The sequence below is a fragment of the Elaeis guineensis genome, chromosome 1 (assembly GCF_000442705.2).
Source record: "Elaeis guineensis isolate ETL-2024a chromosome 1, EG11, whole genome shotgun sequence".
NCBI classification, from domain to species: Eukaryota; Viridiplantae; Streptophyta; class Magnoliopsida; order Arecales; family Arecaceae; genus Elaeis; species Elaeis guineensis.
Window position 1 is genome coordinate 168,909,737 of NC_025993.2, and position 19,128 is coordinate 168,928,864.

General features: G+C 37.5%; 1 protein-coding gene across 1 annotated transcript in view; it reads left to right on the top strand.

Moving 5' to 3' along the window:
- Window positions 1-19,128, top strand: part of LOC105060193 (formin-like protein 18) — a 33,463-nt gene that overhangs the window by 1,401 nt on the left and 12,934 nt on the right. The window contains exons 2-12 of the mRNA XM_073247923.1: window positions 1,731-2,431; window positions 2,878-3,099; window positions 3,178-4,523; window positions 4,611-4,740; window positions 10,423-10,494; window positions 11,695-11,793; window positions 11,952-11,993; window positions 13,868-13,948; window positions 14,053-14,103; window positions 14,188-14,269; window positions 16,081-16,175. Of these exons, the coding sequence (XP_073104024.1) occupies window positions 1,731-2,431; window positions 2,878-3,099; window positions 3,178-4,523; window positions 4,611-4,740; window positions 10,423-10,494; window positions 11,695-11,793; window positions 11,952-11,993; window positions 13,868-13,948; window positions 14,053-14,103; window positions 14,188-14,269; window positions 16,081-16,175 (2,921 nt within the window). The remainder of the gene's footprint in view (window positions 1-1,730; window positions 2,432-2,877; window positions 3,100-3,177; window positions 4,524-4,610; window positions 4,741-10,422; window positions 10,495-11,694; window positions 11,794-11,951; window positions 11,994-13,867; window positions 13,949-14,052; window positions 14,104-14,187; window positions 14,270-16,080; window positions 16,176-19,128) is intronic.

The window sequence follows — 19,128 nt, forward strand, 5'->3', positions numbered from 1 at the left end:
ATATCTATTCAATGCAGAGCTATGTTTAGTGTTAAGGTACTTAACATCGTGGTTGATGCTTGTTTTACCATTCTGTCTGAGAGGGGGGGGATGAAAAAAAATACTGACTGATTTTATTAACCATATTTTGAAAGAAACAGGGGGCAGAACCTGGAATTTTCCATTGGGGGTGGGAGGAGGCAAGGAAAATCCATGCTTGAAAATTAAAAGTGACTATTATACTTTAGCATTTCTTATTAGAGAAGAGAATTGATGACTCAAATTTCTCTAAAAGTCAAAATTGAAAATAAAACTAGAAAAATCTAATATTTTAACATTATGTAGCTTTTCCTATTTAGACAATAAATTTTTTTATTGATTTCTACTGTGCTAATTTGACAAGTAAATTTAACTATCACAGATAAGAAAATTAAAGAACATAAAATCATTATGTGCAGTGATATAAAGAATAGAAATTTATGCATAGGATTATATGGATATGTCCTACAGCCGGTCCATAAAGTTGGTTTCTATTTTTTTTGACATTGATAAAAAAAATGAGAATATATTTTTTATGTTTTCTAAACCATATCTATAATAAATTTTTTGGCATAATTTTTTGAATGAAAAACAAATTTTCAATCCCATATCAAGTTAAATCTTTTTATGGACTTAACAAGACAGATATGGTTAGGTTTTTGACTATAAGCAGAAGTTTTGTGATACCGATACCCAAGCAATGGGCATATGCAAGGGAAAGTGTAAATTTATTTTCTATTCTAAGAGCAGCAGGTGTGCAAAGGTTGTTTTTTTTTTTTTGGGAGGGGGGGGGTTGTGGTTGGGGGGTGGGTGGGGTTCCAAAGGTTCCAATTAATGGATGTGGATATAAAGAGGTGAAAAAAGTAGATTTAGAGAGATAAGTATTGAAACAAGGCTGTTTTAAATCCTCCTAAATTGGGATAATATCAAGTACATAAAAGAGGCCTATATTTATGGACACTGATCAGATAGGCACCTATCACTATCTAAGATTTTAAATACAGATATGGTCACAGACAGATTTTTGGGGAGTGGAGGGCATTCCAAGATTGATAGAGCAGGTGTGGAGTGGTTGGGGGCAAGGCCCCTGACGCCCTCAGTTCTGCCACTGGAAAGAAAAGCAATTCAGTGTTTGTGCTCGGAAAAGAGTGATATCTTTGGCATGTTTGGTAAAGTACAAAATAAATTAATCCTAACATTGGGTTTGAATTGGTTTTCCCTTGTATAGCAGGAAGATTTTGTCCATTCTCCAAAGAATACACCCACCAAGTATTTACACGTGACAAAAGTAACTCAAGTTTGATGCCCACTTTGATTTAATACCTGATGAAAATGAGGATTTGCAAGTATTTTAAAATTCTTTCTTTGAAATTTTTCCAAAGTTAACTGGCTGCTTGTTTAGAATCTGTCTCCATTTTCAAGTAATTGGCTAACAACTGAAACACTGTGAGGTGATTTAATCAGCAAGCAAAACCTGGCCTTTCTATGAAACTGGAGGTTACTGATTAGACCATCAGCAATTATTTGAGAGTTTCAAGCAATGATGCAATGATTTTGTATCTGTTGCTTTTAATTTAATAAAGAGGAGAAAAGGAACTTTATTTTTCAGGGAGTTTAGTTACTCATGCATGGATTGTTCTAGTCTATTGTACCATTTTATTTTACTTTTGCTCAAGGGAAATCATTAGATGTTGCTGTATGTGCACCTGCAGTGTTTGATTGCTGCTTCTCCACTGATGTCTTGGAAGAGGATGATTACAAGGTATACATTGGAGGCATTGTAGAGCAACTCCGAGAACATTCTCCAGATGCTTCCTTCATGGTCTTCAATTTTCGGGAGGGGGAGAGGGAAAGCCAAATAGCTAGCATTCTGTCTGAGTATGATATGACTGTGATGGATTACCCTCGGCATTATGAGGGGTGTCCATTGCTCAAAATGGAGATGATCCATCATTTCTTGAGGTCCAGTGAGAGCTGGCTTTCTTTAGGTCCACATAACGTATTACTGATGCATTGTGAGCGAGGCGGCTGGCCAGTTCTGGCTTTCATGTTAGCGGCACTTCTGGTATACCGAAAGCAGTATACCGGTGAGCAGAAAACATTGGACATGATTTATAAGCAAGCACCACGTGAGCTCTTGCACTTGTTGTCTCCCCTGGATCCTGTGCCTTCTCAGCTAAGATACTTGCAATATGTTTCAAGGAGGAATGTTGCCTCAGAGTGGCCTCCACATGACAGAGCACTTACTTTGGACTGCATTATGCTCAGGATGATTCCAAACTTTGATGGTGAGGGTGGCTGCAGACCAATGTTTCGGATTTATGGCCAGGATCCCTTTGTTGCTTCTGATCGGACTGCTAAAGTTTTGTTTTCAACTCCAAAAAAGAGCAGATGTGTCCGGCATTACAGACAGGTAATTTTGAATTTGTTTTGTGTCATGTGTCATATGTTATATATTTATATGTTTTTCTTGCACATAAATTTCAGTAACTGAACTTCTTAGTTTCATTTATTCAAGTCATTCATATGAAATTCTTGTTTGAGTTCCTTGGTTCAGATTATCAATTCTACCATGGACCTAAGAGTAGATATCACAGGCACATTTTGCATGACATTGTTCCAGAATATCAATATATTAAAAAAATTTGAATTACTACCAAGGCCAATAGTTTGCTACTCATATTCTTATTATGTTGGACTATTCTTTAACTTTCTGTCTGTTTAGCACATTTGTACTTAAGTTGAGATATATTTTAGCCCCTGCAAAGGAAAAGTAAAATTATTTCTTCAACTCCTCTGGAGCAAAGCATGCAATAAAAAGATTTAAGATATTGTACTGATTCATGTTTATGTCTTCAGACAGATTGTGAACTAGTCAAAATTGACATCCATTGCCACATTCAAGGAGATGTTGTTCTTGAGTGCATTAGCCTGGATGATGATCTAGAACGTGAAGAGATGATGTTTAGGGTCATGTTCAATACAGCCTTTATACGATCAAATATCTTGATGGTCAACCGTGATCAGATTGACATTCTGTGGGATGCTAAGGACAGATTTCCAAAAGATTTCAGAGCAGAGGTATGTAGTTCTTTCAGTTTCAGAATGTTTGAGTTCTCCAGTATGATTTAATGATATGTAACATTTTCTTGTTGGAAGGTTCTTCTCTCAGAAATGGATGCAGCTTCATCAGTTATCACCACGGAGTTGAATAGTGGTGAGGAAAAAGAAGGCCTTCCGATCGAAGCTTTTGCCAAAGTGCAAGAAATGTTCAGCAATGTGGATTGGCTAGATGTGAAGGGGGATGCAGCACTTCATGTCCTTCAACAATTAACATTGTCAAACTCTTTTCAAAAGAAATCTGATGGAGTTTCTCCACGGAAAGTAGAGACCCATAGCATGCCACAGCAACCAAGCCCTCTCAAACTCACTGAGAAAGCAGATTATGATGAAATCAGTAATAATGCTGTCTCTGATGTTAACATGATGCCTCCATCTTTGATGTCATATTCAAATAGTGCTGCTTCTGGCTTAAGTGAACCTGCAGGAAAAAATATATCTATAGGTTTGCCATCATCACCATCATCACCTCCATCTTTTTCAGCAAGCTCTAACCAAAAAACTTCAGTAATTCCTCCCCCTCCTGCCCCACCTCCTCCTCCTCCTCTTGCTACCACCTGTAGTGTTAGTATTACCATTTTGCCATCCCGATCAACACCACTGATAACAACTCCACCTCCACCTCCACCTCCACCACCTCCGCCTCCGCCTCCACCTCTACCCTTGATTCGACAATCAATAGTGCCATCACTGCCACAGTCATCATTGTCATCACCACCACCACCTGAACATCTTCCACCTTCAAAACCAGTGACTACTATACCTCTCCCGCCTCCTCCTCCTCCTTTCTTAGGGGCTTCATCCACTCATCAACGACCTTCAAGCAATACCTCCACCAAGCTATCATCCACTCCACCCCTTCCTCCTCCTCCTCCACCACCGCCTACCTCATCAACTCCACACACTCCTGCTCCACCTATAAAGAAACCAGGTGGTCTGGTAGGTGCCCCTCCACCACCCCCACCCCCTCCTTCACGTCCTGGAACTGCTCCGCCCATGGGTTCACCTGCAGCACCGCCCCCACCTCCACCACCTCAATTTACACCAAAGCAATCCACTGTTTCTACTTCACCAAAATCATCACCTGTCCCACCAGTGCCGCCTCCTCCTATATCCAGTCGGGGCTCTCTGAAGTCTGCTCAATCTAATTCTATGGGGAGTAAGGGAACTGGCAGTGAATTCATATCTCCACCTGCTGCACCACACAGTTCTTCATTGGGTGTTAAGGGACGTAGCTTGACACGTGCCAAAAGTCCTAGGAGTTTGCATTCCACCCAGTTATCATCCAAAAGGACTTCTCTGAAGCCTTTACATTGGGTTAAAGTAACAAGAGCTATGCAGGGTAGTTTATGGGCTGAAGCACAAAAATCTGATGAAGCTTCCAAGTATTGAACCACCCATACTATCCCATATTTATAGTCTACCTGATGATATGGATGACTAATACATTATTGCAATTCCATGTATGCCAGGGCTCCAGAGATCGACATGTCTGAACTTGAGAGTCTTTTCTCAGCGGTGGTGCCAAATTCAGAATCTGGTCTGGGTGAACGATCGAGGCGGCGTTCCTCACTTGGGGCCAAACCTGACAAAGTCCATCTGGTAATCCCATATTTAATTTGCAAATGTTCTTGGTCATATATCTTTTCCCCCTCCCAATCTGAATTATTTGTGGTATTTTGGTTTTGTTTGTCTTGTTAAGATTTACTTTTACTTTTTTTGATCCTTTTATCAAAATGGTATATCTTCACGTACTTTAGAGAAGGCAAATGCTGCTAGCTTTGAGAAAGTATTATATTCTTGTTGAGTATGATTAGTTGAAACATACTGTATTCTAAACAGTTATCAAAAATTAAAATGTTCTGCCAAATGGTGGAATATCTAGTACAAGTATGTTTGCTGAACTTTGCTATTTTGCTTGAAGAACAATTCTTTTTTATCAAAGCCTCAAAGGGTTTATGTTTGTGTAAACATTCCTTTTTTAATTTCTTTTATGTTTCTTCCTCTGATTGATAAAGTGAAAATTGCATTGATAGTAAATTTGGAACAATATTTATAGCACACAGAATAAGCAAAAGGAGACTAATTCAAGCAATATAGCACTTTAAAACAACACTACCTAGTTAAGCCAATAAAACCATAATAATGTTAAATATCCCTTGTAGACCATTACCGAAGTAATTGTTTAATTAATCTCAAGCATGTGATAATTGACATAATCTACTAACTGCCAACTTTATCCCTCATACCTTTGTCCATAAATGATATATCAGATATCAACATCATTGCTTTAACTGGTTGATGCTGTCAAGATCATTAGAATGGATTTTTGCTTCAGTAGAATCTGCAATAGATATTAAAAAATAAAGATGAGTTTATAGCTTTTGCTTTAAAATCCTGTAAAGCTTCCCCATCATCTATTGAGTTCTAGAGCTGTGAGATGGATTTCTTGTTTCTTCTTGATCCTGCTATTACGGCTTTGCTATTTATTTAATTTGACCAGTTTCTTTTGCAGACATTCCAGACTTTCTTTGATGCCATCCCTGTAGATAATTATCTCGATAGTGTCTGGGAACAACATTAAACCTTATGCATACTTGAAGGCTTTACAATGTAAGCTACATATAAAATGAGAGAAAGAGGATTACTCATCCATTCTTACTACATTTGGTTCTCAGGAATGAAAACGAACCACAATGGGAATTAGATTGGAAGGCGGGGAATGGGAATCATGAGTTCATGACTGTCATTCCCTTGTTTGGTCAAAGGAATGCATGGAAAAGAAATGGCAGTGGAATCCCAAATATTTAATTTAACTAGTTACACATTAGAAGGTAGTCAATTTTATATCAATTTGTTGATATATCATTAGTATTCTTTTCTATTTTCTATTTCATATTATTTTTTAGACATATCATTGCTAATATTTTCTATTTCTGTTCATTATTTTTTATTTTATTTATATTTTATATCCTAAATCAAATATTTTATTTTTATTTAATATTTTTAAATTTTTGTTAGTTATTTATTAATACGTTAGCTATTCCATGTGGTTTTAATATTTAGTTAATATACTTTTATCTTTTCTATTCAATATACCATTTAAATTTCTATTTTTATTTCTGTGACATGATATCATATTATCATTGATATTATTTCCTTTTTATAACTTGTTAATTAAATTTTTTGTTCTATTGTGAATCAAATATTTTTATTTTTAATTTTAATCTTAGCTAGTTTTATTTTATCTTTTTAATTTTATTTCATTTATGTTTTAAATTTTATTGAATTTATTATTTTAGTTATATATTTTAGTCATTTTTTAATATTTATTAATGATATTTTTATCTTTTTTATTCAATTATATTTAATATTTTATGTTTCTATTTTTCTCCTTAACATGCATTGCATAATGCCCATTCGCTAATATATGATACATGATAAACCTTTAAGTAATAGTTGAGATAATATTACAATGCGTGCTACTTGATATTTCACTAGTTTCTAGCAAAATATAATTTTAGATTATGTTTTTATTAAATAATTTATTTTTTATTATGTATCATAATATGTCATTGGTGTTACTATTTGATACCATAAATAATCTTAATTAGTTCATTTACAAAAATATCATTCGTATTTTCATGGGAATAACAATTCCTCCAATATATAATTGGAGTCAGGCTTTACCAATCCGTACTACTTGGTGCAGGGCATATCGACCCAAACTGACATGGCACGGTTTGCCGAACCGCCCCGAGCAACCCAGTTCGGGGTGTCTCGAATCATATTAACGATCAATCGGGACGGTTCCGGCATTCGAAACGAGAAACCAGCGAGGAAGGGGGGAGAGAGAGAAGGAAAGAGAGGAAAAGAGAGGGTGAGGGAAGGAGAAGGAGAGAGAGAGAGAGAGCACATCCGGATGCTGCCAGAGACAGTCGAGGTTGCGCCACTACCAAGCTTGGTGGAAGCTATAGGAGGTTGGAGGGAGGGAAGGAGAAGGAGAGGAGGTTGTTGGATGCCTCTGAGGGGCTGGCTAGGCCGCTGCGCCACTACCGAGGCTGGTGAAGGTTGGAGAAGGGCATCGCGCAGGTCGTTGAAGATTGAAGGAGCTGCCCTCCGGCCTTCATTGGCATCGACGGTGGCCTCACCAACCCTCCAGAAGCCTCGATAGCCTCTTCTTCCTCTCCCTTTCCTTCCCACCCTCCACCCTCCTCTAGCTTCCACCAAGCTCAGCAGCCGCATTGCAAGCTCGACTACCATCCAGCAGCTTCCAGAGGCCCTCTCTCCCTATCCCTCTCCCTCTCCCTCTCCTTCCCTCTTCCCTCTCTTCCTCTTTTATTCTCCCTCGGCCTTCTCTCTGTGTTGGTTTGGGCCTGATATAGAATGGCAATGGGCGTACTAAAAGCAAACTGTCAGCCGACTGGTTCGGGCTTTGGTACTGGCACAATGAACCTTGTGATGTCGTATCGGTTGGTTTGGCTTTTCGGCTTGGTAAAGGGCTTGAATTGACCCAAACAATGTAATCATCCTATTCCACTCATTTAGAGTGGTTGGGGGTGGTTTGGCTCAAGGATTCAAATCCTGGCGGGATATCCTGTGGGATATTGGGATGGAGTACCATCCCATGTGTTGGGAGAGGGTCACCCAGCCAGCATCCTAGCATCCCAATCGGGACATCTTGAGACATCTCTTTTCTCAAGTGTCGGAACGGGATGAAATGGTGACATGTCCCGTTCCATGAAAAAATTGGGACAGTCTCGTCCCACGGAATTTAAAACCTTAGTCTTACTTTTTTTTTCTTTCTTTTTTTCTTCTCCCTTTCTTTCTTTCCCTTTTCATCTTTTTTTCATTTCTTCTTTCATCTCTTCCTTTCTCTTTCTTTTCCCTTCTTTTCTTCCTTTTTCTTCTTCTTTGCTTCATTTCTTTCTTTCCTTTTCTTCTTCTTCCCTTTCATTCTTTCTTTCCTTCTCTTCTTCTGTCCCTTTTTGCCTTTTTCTTCTATTTCTTTGCTTTCTTTCTCTCTTTTTTCTTCTTCCTTCCTTCTTTCTTTTTTCCCTTCTTCTTCCCTTTCAGTCTTTTTTTTTCCTTCCATATTCCCTTCCTTTCTTTCTTTCCTTTTCTTCTACATTCCTTCCTTCCGTTCTTTCCTTTCTTTCTTTCCTTTTTCCTCTTCTTTCCTCACGTGCATCGGTATTTTAAAGGGTTGATAAACCTTAATTGGGTACTTTGAATGGTAATTGAGACTTGATTGGGTACTTTAGAAGTACACTGTAGTACTTTTAAACATCCATAAACCATAAAATGATCCTCAAAAATAAAAAATTGAAAAAAGCAAAAAAAAAAAAAATGCTGTATCGATAGCAAAATGGTACATTTTTGCATAATAAGTGTTGATATTGAATCCTACTGTTCAGGTACGAGTGCAATACTCAGTGTCAAAATTGCAAACCTTGACTGGAATCACCATTCCTTCAAATGATGGAGTTGTAAGTCCAAAGAATTGGGACTTCATCTTTATTGTCATGCCAAACATTGGAATGAGGCCAATGTTGGAAATCCTACTCCATTCCAATGCTCATTCTGATGAACTAAATGCAGTGTTATTGGGTATTATCTTATTTATAACTTAAATTTTTATTTTACCTCCTTTATTATAAAATGCGAGGCCTTTAGCCTCCGTTTGTGATTCCTAGAGCCACCCATCAATACCTCGTTCAATACATACCCTTCTTAGAAAGAGACACTTTATTTGATGCAGTTCTCTGTCTTTTAAAGGAAAGAGAAAGAAGAAGGGCATCAAGCAAAAAAAAAAGACTTGATTCAAGTCTCTATCTTTAAAGGAAAAGGAAGAATGATGAAGCAAAAACAGGAGTGTTATTCAATGATATAGTCAGTTCAAAAAGAAAAAAAAAACTGATTAGATGAAAAGGAAGAACGATGAAGCAAAACAGAAGAGTATTATTCAATGATATAGTCAATTCAACAAAAAAAAAAACTGATTAGATGGGATCACAGCATTTTGTCCTTATCATGTGGATCACAAGTTCTCGACACTAGCAATTATAGAAATAGTCTTTCCCAACAATATAGAATTAGCCTTACTGAATCCTTCTTCTTTTCTTGTTTTGGTGGAAGGAATGATTATAAACTTCTTTCCAGAGTGTAAGATTTGGGTTTTTTGGTCAAATGGAAAAATGGGTATGCAAGCTGGTACTTACCACTTCTTATTTCTGAAACACCTGGCTGGATTTCATCAGAATACATGATTTAAACCAATCACTTGATCTCCGGAAAACAATTCACTTTTCCAGTTATACAGGCACACACATGCACGATACCCTTAAGCAACTTAGATCACTTTTTTAGTTTTATATTATGCATTTTTTATGTATGCACTGCATGCAAATCTGTATAACTTTTTGACAGAATTTATCATTATTACTTAATTTGGCAGATCTACCACTTTTAGACATCTGATCAATCTTTTCCTTTGATGTTGCATATGTTCCTTTCTGTTCTAGTTTGCCCTGTGTGATTTTCCCGCTGGTTATATTTTTTTGTCACAAATATGCGGAGGAATAAGTTTCTTTGCTTGATGATGAACATGAATAGAAAAATATAGCCTGAATTAATTATGGAGATACAAATTAACTATTAGGCTCATAGATATTAAACCTTCATAGTAGGTAATAACATTTAAACCCTGTGAGTGAACTTACAATCCATAGCATAATTTGATTTTCTGAATTGATTGAGTTTCCTCCTCCATCTTAAGAAAACTTCTTAGAGGCGTGAGGTCTTTGGTTATGAGAGGAGGTACAGTAAATTACATATCATAGACAACTCTTTGGATGGATTGTTGCTGGCATATTTTATGATCAAATGTTAGGACAATAAACGACAAATAGGGAATGCGAGAAAGGTGCTTTACTACCATGAGTTATACCAAGAGATGAAGATAGTGGATATGCTATCATGATAAGTTAAACTGAAACAGAAGGCCAAAATTTTTCACCATTTGGATTCCAGAATACATATCCAGGTAATTTATTCAGCTGAGATTAGAAGCTTAGGCAATTCTTTGTTTTGGATAGTTGTTGATGTTGCTGAGTAGAAAGATAGCAGTTCCTTAATATGCTGGCGCCAAATATAGTGATAAAATTTCTTCTTTACTTGATAGTGTTGTTCAAACATTGCTTTTGTAGCAGATTAGTACATTATATTGAACAGAAACTATTGATATATATGATATTTTATAATTCTTTTTTTTTTCTTTTGCAGATTGATCTTAGAAGGGCTAATAATTGCGAAATAATGCTTACAAAGGTTAAGATTCCATTGCCCGATTTGATGGTAAGGAGATAGAGCTGGAATTATTGCAAATAAGATCCTGCACATGTCATGTTTTCTTTTCTTTGGGGAGCCTGAGTGAGGGAAACATGGGGATTTTACGATTATTTCAGGATGGTGGGGGCACATGGAGGTGGGGTAATTTTTAGTGTTTTTACCAGTTGGAGCCTTGCTTAAACATGAAGCCAATCTCAAAACCTTTGCCATTATTTATTAGTAGATTTTAAATGATTTCTTTTTGATGCTTTGCTCTGTGAATGCATTGGGTGATTGTAAACTGTAATATACATGTGGTCTCTCTCCCTCTCTCTCTCCATGTATATAGTGTGGTTATAATAGATGTAGGATGTAAAGAAAGAACTTTACACGCATCACCAAATTCAATATTGGTGGTCAAAAAATGTAAATGTAAGCCATTGGATGTTATATAGAAGCTTAAAATATCTATATACAAAAAATCATGTGTTTTGGACCCCAAGACTAAGCATTTACCCCAAAATCAACAGATAACATTCCATTACAACTATATCATTGGGTGACTAGTCCAAGGCTCCAAGCCATGTGATTTTTTGTATATAGATATTTTAGGCCATCACAGTCACATCTAATTGCTTACATTTTTATCTTTTAACCATTAATATGGGATTTTATGGTGAGTGTAAAGACCCCCCATGTATATTGTGATCACACTCATACATGTACGCACACATACAAACATACATAAACATACATACATGTATGCATGTATTTATATATGTGTGTGTGCATGCAGCGGTGTGTGTGGGGGTGGGTGGGTGGTTGCGTGCATGCATGTGGATGGGCACATGCTTGTGTATGCATGCATGCGTGCGTGCATGTTCCTATATACATATATGTATATGAATATACTTGCCGCATACATGAGTATAGTTTCCCCACTTAATTCTATTGGTCTTGTTTGTTCCAATGGCACACGGCTAAAAAATGAAGCATAGGTTTGATGTCGGTTTGGCATGTGTCTAAAAAGATAGAAACCGAATGGAATTTGATATGATTTGCATGTTCATATATCTTTTTTGTTTCAATTTTTTGATAGGACAGAACTTATCTTCTGGGTTTAACAATTCTCTTTGCTTCATTTCTTATAGTTTTTGGTGCCCTAGTGTATAGCTTCTTTTTTTCTGGTTTCCATATTTCATGACTGTCGTGCATTTTTAATTCCAGAGTTCATTGCTTGCTCTTGATGATTCTGTTTTGGATGTCGATCAAGTGGATAACCTCATAAAGTTCTGTCCAACAAAGGATGAGATGGACCTACTCAAGGTACATATGTATTGTCACTTAGACCATTCAAACAGCTATTAAGTTTCCTATATCTGCTACATCACCTCTTGTACTTTCTTATTTGTGTGGAATAATTAGTGCAAGTTCTCTTTCTTGTTTTGTCCTCCTTGCCTTATAGATTTTACTTGACTTTGCAGGGTTATAATGGTGATAAAGAAAGCTTAGGGAAATGTGAGCAGGTTAGTTCATTTCATTTTTGTTTTCTGTTTATATTTGGCTGGTTGATGGATGCTGTTGTGGTATTGCCATAGTGCTAAAGTTAGTGATTTAAGCTCACGAGCTGTTTTAGGCATCGCATTAATGCAGCTCTGTGGAAATAATGTGAGAGCATCATCAGAAGTTATAGACAGAATTCCAACAGCTGGATTTTGCTTCAGAAAAAAATTCTAAAATATGTCAAAAAGCCAGTCACACATATAAAAACATCCGGATACAAGACCTAGTCTGGTCAACTTATCATCAGTCTGATTTCTCTTAGGGTCATCAGCTCCTTCTTCCTCTATTAATTAAGCCCATCTATCTAGGGGTCATCAGCTCCTTCTTCCTCTATTAATTGAGCCCATCTATCTAGGGGCCCTCTTTTCAGATTGCAACAAAAGCCCCTTACTTTATATCCTACTTCCTTTGGGGCTTCCAAAACATAGCCAAAAATAAATCAACCTAGACTCTGTATCGGACGACCATATAGTTCTATACACATAACCAATTACAGATCTAACAATGAGTCTTAGGATTGCTTTGGCGCGACCAGCTGGGCCAACAGATTCCCCAAGCTGTAAACCGTTATAATAAGTCAGACAATGTATAGCACAACTTCTGATATCCGGGAGGCCAATCAGTTAGCCAATTGATTTTACAGTAGCTGTAAATTTGGTGATGGTTTCTACTTTGTAGGTATGGAATTGCCTACTGACTTGCTGGCCCTGGTTAGGACTGGTTGTGTACATGTAATCTTCATAAAGTAATATAATGCCCTTTGGCCCATCTGCACATGCGCATGTGCACACACAGAGAGAGAGAGAGAGAGAGAGAGAGAGAGAGAGAGAGAGAGGATGCTTTTTCTAATAACTGGATGCAGCTAAAAATTATAAAAACCTTGGTTACGTCAAAATTCTTGCTCAGAAAACTCTATCAAACTACTCATTTTCTTGTTAAATTTAGGCTGAAATGTGGTCATAGTACCGGTTCTAGTCAAGTTTGATGCACCCAATAGTCTCTAATCGATACCATACTAATCTGTTCCATCCATCTGTAATCTGGACACTGACTTCATTGCCCCATCCAAGCAATCTGCCTAAGAAGCCAAGTTTTATGTTAGGCCAGAAAATCTTGAAGATATCCTTATTAACTGGGTGCAGCTGAGAAGTAATTAATCTCCTATCTGGCTTAAGCTCTTCAATAGGGTGTCAAGATGCCTGGTAGGCTGTGCAGAAGTCTGCACTAACTTTGCTTAGTGCTAAATGGCCATGCCTAGGCTCAGGGCTGGGTCAGACATACTAGGTTGAACTCTTTATTTGGCAATGCTAGGTTTAGAGTTGGGCCCATGCTGATTTTCTTAAAATCCTTTGCCTGAGCTTGGACCAAATTCATGCAGGCTTTAACTTCTTAGGCTTTGGTTCACCCTTAATTTTTGAGCCCCTTTTTTTAAGGCTGGCCTGGTCTAATGGCACACCTATGCCTAGATGAAAACTCTACAACCTTGAATAAGACAGAGATACAAAGACTATTAGATCAAATTCTTGCTGGATTTCGATTGGAATTTGATCATAATATCTATATCTTAGAGTCTGATAATGATTGATGCATCTGATGATCCATTAACTGATATAGCTGCTAGTCTGGTTCCTTTGTTAATTATCGTTTCATTGCCTTATCACTTCTTCAACTTGCTGTTCGTGAACCCTCAAGAAATCTAAAGTACTGGAACTTCCTGATCCTTGCTTGTGATTGAAATTTGAAAGTATTGAGCTGTATATCATAACATTACATATAACTTGAACATTATGTTCCTATAATAGTTGCTGACTTGTGCTCCTTTTACATTTCCTGCCAGTTTTTTTTAGAGTTGATGAAGGTACCAAGGGTGGAAGCCAAGCTGAGAGTCTTCTCCTTTAAGATACAATTCCGTTCCCAGGTCACAGTTACTGTTTTCAGTGTGCACTGCTTCCAATATAGTATGTTTATTATATATTTATATATTAATGCAAAATACTTCCATTTAAAATTTTATTATTCCAGGTTGCTGACCTCAGAAGTAGCTTAAACATTATTAACTCTGCAGCAGAAGAGGTAACTATTCAATCTTTCTAGCATAGGATATTAGCTGTTTTTAAGTATTGTCACTAACCTATATATACCTCCATGTTATATCAGATCCGAAATTCTATGAAATTAAAAAGAATCATGCAGACAATTCTTTCTTTGGGAAATGCATTGAACCAGGGAACTGCCAGGGGTGAGTCAGAATAACAGATATGGTGCTCAAACATGAGTCAACCTTTTTTTTTTTTTGTCTGCATTACAAATTTACAATTATCACTGAAATTACAATGGAATGCCTATTTTCTTCTAGTCATATAGGCTACTAGTTTGACTTTCTTCTAGTCTCAGAATTACAAATATCAATGCAATTACAAGCCAAGTTTTCTTCTAGTCACATAGGCTATGAAATCGACTTTCTTTAGGCTTAGTTATCACCTATTTGACAATGTCACTGATATGATGGTTTTGATATAAAAAACAACTATATTTGGGAATATCACTGGTTTTATGATTCCAAACTTATGCTATCTTTGAGCTAATAGATATCTATCATTAAATTGTTGATATTTTCACTTTTTTGGAGAAGGCAACATTTTTAGTATTAATATCAGTTTCGATGCTGTCCTCTGTCCTTTAGTGATCACGCAAATCCCAATGATTAATTATTTTTTGTGGGATGACTTTTCTTTCTGAATCTGGACCTCATGAATTATTACATCCATGTTTATCAGCATAGTCTTTTGGGAGAAAATTCATTGTTTGCTTGAAAATTATTTTTTTTTTAAAAAAACATAAAGATTAAGTGTATGAGGCCTTCAGAAAGCACCATTAACTTACAGCACAATGTGGCTCCTATATGAACATGGACAGGGATAGGACTTACAAAGACATCGAACCTTCTAGATCACCATAAACTATAAGAAACTGTAGGCTTTCCAGTTTCAGGAACTAGTTACTTATTTGAATTGACTTCTAAGTGTATCGCATAATAGGATTCTTTTGTGGAAGAATCCAAACTTAGTTTTAGCTATAGAACACCAAGCCCTAATAGTTGAGAAAAGGCTACATGATTGTGATTATGTTTCACCTATAGAACAGTGAATTTCAATTTTATCTTTCTTTCATGGTCTCAGCTCTAGTTTTGGCTATTTGCTTTTAAAATAATGATCCAGCTCATTTCGAGCTTGATTAATGACGACAAGGTGACACACCAAATCAGTCCCTCTCATGATGCATACTCAAATAAGCTACATAATCAGCCAAGTATGTCAACAAATCAGCGGAAACATGTGAATGTTTCAAAGTGCTAAGAATTAGCAAAATATGTCAACAATTCAGCTTCGTTCTTCTATCTTCATATGCAAAATTAATAACTAGGAAGGCACAATGATAGTTGAATTGTCATCCTTCTTTATTAAACCAATCTAAAAATCAATAAATAGCACTTAATTAATGGATGGCAATGAAGGTACCACCTTGTCACATATTGGTCACTAGATGCCTATGTTCTCCACTAGGTGTCAACCTAGGCACATAGGTGGCCACCCTCCAAGGAACCTATAAAAGCGTGGGTGCCTAGGTGACTGGGATTCCTAGGCACTAAGGCAGCCACCTTTGACAACCTATTGTAGTAGATATACCTTGATTCAGGAGGTTTCTTGGAACGGTTGCTGCCTATGTGTGAATTTGTTCCTTTTAAGGAGTTCCTATTGTTTTACCAACTTATTTCAAGTTCTTTGACTTTCAGTTTCTTTAACAATATTGGAGGTTCTCGAGTTAATTTTGATCATTTTATTCACCACTTGATCTTTTTGTTAATAGTTCTGGTTTCCATAATGGGCATCCACATTTTGACTTAAGTGTTTACCATGTGAGCGAGTTAGTTCTCCTGTTCATGCAGGATATCAGCTTGATAGGCTTAAGATGGTTGTAACTTGTAAGTGTAACCATTATTTGCACTTTGTCTGTGCAAACTGACTTTCAACCATTTCTCCATAATTGCAGGTTCTGCCATCGGATTTCGGTTGGATAGTCTTCTCAAACTCACCGATACACGTGCACGCAATAACAAAATGACTCTCATGCATTATTTGTGCAAGGTACCTTAGTCTCTTCTTTCTATCACTGTATTTTGGTTTCTATTTTATGAGTAATATAATCTTGTGACTAGCTTGACTACTAATGTTTCAGCTATTACAAGCTTCATTGCCACTGTTATCTATGTACGCGTGTTATCATGTATTCATTCATGTTCATTCTTATTCATGTGTTCTGACAAATTTAAGTACCACTTGTATGAGCTATGTGTAAATTATGTTTCTAAATTAGTCACTGGAGTAATGTACAATAGTCACATGAGCATGAGCATCGGACTTGCAGTTGGATTTTGATTCAGGACAGAAAGCCATATCTGTCAGGGGAAGTGGAAACAGTTTGGTAATTTTCTCTTAAAAATGATTAGTTATAGCCGAATTTGGAAATAAATGAATAGGATTTGGGAAGTATAAAGAATATTTAGCTATATGTATAATCCATATCACAGTTCTAGGTTATTTTGTACAATGCCCTCAGGATTAACAGTTGGAAACACATTGTCATGGCATTTAAGTATATTGCTTGGGTAAAAATGGAGATGATGTGGATTTAACTTCTCACTGATGGTGGAAGATTAGGTTTTGTATTGTTGGGAGGATGGGATTGGATGTGCAGATGTGAAGGAATAAGATGAGTAGTAAAAGGCCGCTTATGGCGATTTTTTAATGCAGCATTGTCATTTGGCTGGGAGATGGAAAGAATCACAGAACATATTGGAATTAATATGAGTGGCATTGTAGTAAAATTTGTTTTAGCATAGGTGCAGGATGTCTGTTGTTAGGCAAAGTATTGTCTTATAGGATCTGGTGGAAGAGGGTTATATGGTGTTCAAGAGCATAACATGTCATAATGTGCTTGGATCAGAAGATGGCATTATTATGCATTGTGATCTCCTAAAAGCTTGGTTTGATGGTTTGTGTTCTGAAAAAGAACATCTTTTCCCTTTTGGGAGAAAATGGGCCAAGGCCCAAAGAGGATTCATTAGGAAAATTAAGTGTATAGCCTCTTAAAGGAGGGAGAAAAAACCAGGGGCACAGATAAGTACCCCAGAACACAAATGCAACAAACACCGGTTCCCAACTATGGCTGTCAGATCATCAGAAACAAAACTATAGTTTTAACAAAAGAAAGCTCAACTGCTGGAGCACCATTTATGAAGCAGCTCGAGACCCATCCTTGATGAGATGCAGCTTGAAAGAAGGCATCCTCAGGGTGCTTGGCTTGATCAGAGAAGATCCTGCTATTGCGCTCTAGCCAAAGACACCAACAAAGTACTACTACCCATGCATCGCATCCCTTTCTATGTTCTCCACTTACCCATTGAACTTGCTAGCCAACCCAGTAATGAGATAGTGAATCCAGGCAGGTGGTATAGCTGAGCCAAGCAAAGCAACGAACAGCTTGGTGAACATCATTCCCTATGAACACCACCATACACGAAGTTGATTAGTACTCCAGAGACTTCTTTAAAGCAACAAAAGATTAGCTTCAAGCATGTAATCTGTTCCTTTTCATCATGATAAAATTATCTACATACTGTGGACTCATAATCTCAGCCAGCATATTCGAAGGCCCTGAAACCTTTGATAAGAAAGTCGGATGTGGTAGTCTCTAGAAATCTTGCCAACACTTAAGAAACTAAGACAAAGAGATGAGGGGATAATGGATTCCCTTGCTTAAGGCCATAGGAACATTGAATCTACTTTCTGATCTCTCTGCCAATAAGAGTAGCAATATTGGCCCCCGCTAATGAAAGTTCAACCCACCATGGCCACTTCATGCCAAAACCTCTCACCTCCAATAATTCAGGTTAACTTGATCATATGCCTTCTCGAAGTCCAGTTTACAGAGTACCCCAATTTGTCCAGGCATTTTGTAGTGGTTATGCACCTCTTGCACGGTTGCAAAGCTCTTAGGTTGCATTTGATGCATCACTAGACAATCTTGGAAGGTAATGTAGATTGCCTTCAGGATAGATTGCCACCATTAAATTGTTAGTAATGTTGATTACTGTGTTTGGTACACACAAGTAATGTTGCAGTAAAATTATTGAAAATCTTAATTGACATATTTGGTATGACAATCAGATTATTGGTAATGTGAAATCAAATATCCAAAACACCCCCAATAATTTTGTCCTGGTGCTCTTCTTTTTTCCTGATGAGAAGTAACAGGAGTGATATGGGTGTGTTGGTGGCGTGGAGAAGTGGCGGACCGAGGGGTGTGGGGAACCGCAGACACTAGAGAGGTGGGGAGGGGGCGGGCATGTGTGGAGCCATTGGGTTCGTGGGGATGGGCGTGGAGGAGCCACGGGGGGGGGGGGGTGTTGGGGGGTCGAGGGTACACGCATAGGGGGGTGGGGGCGAAGGGGGGGCATTAGGCAATGGGTTTTGTGTGATTTTTTTGAAGGATAATTTTGTCCAAAATTTTTATTGCAATATTGCCAAAGAAGTGATAATTTGGATAGCCATCCCTCCCCAAGGCAATCTGAATTACCACCCAAAAAAGCATACCAAATACAGTAATCTAGATTACCACATTAAATTGCCAGCAATCTGGATAGATTGCCAGCTACCAAATGCAACCGTATGGATAAGTCTTCCTTATATGAAGGCTGTTGAGACTCCCCAACAGATTGGCCCATAAGAGGCTAAATCTGTGAGGCTAATACCTTCGAGATGATTTTATGAATGCCATTCATTAATGAATGGGTTTAACCTACTTCTTTGGGGTTAGAGTGATGCACGAGTAGTTAAGTCTAATAGTCCCTGAACATAGTTCCTCACAAAACCAAATGAAATAACCTTCGAATAGCTCCCAATCTCATTGGTGGAAAGCCATGGGGAAACCATCTGAGCTAGGGGCTTTTTTGCTGCCAGAGCAAAAGATAACATTCCTAGCTTCAGAGAAGGGCTTTTCCTACTTTTCTAGTAGATCTGCTTGTTATAGATTTTTTTC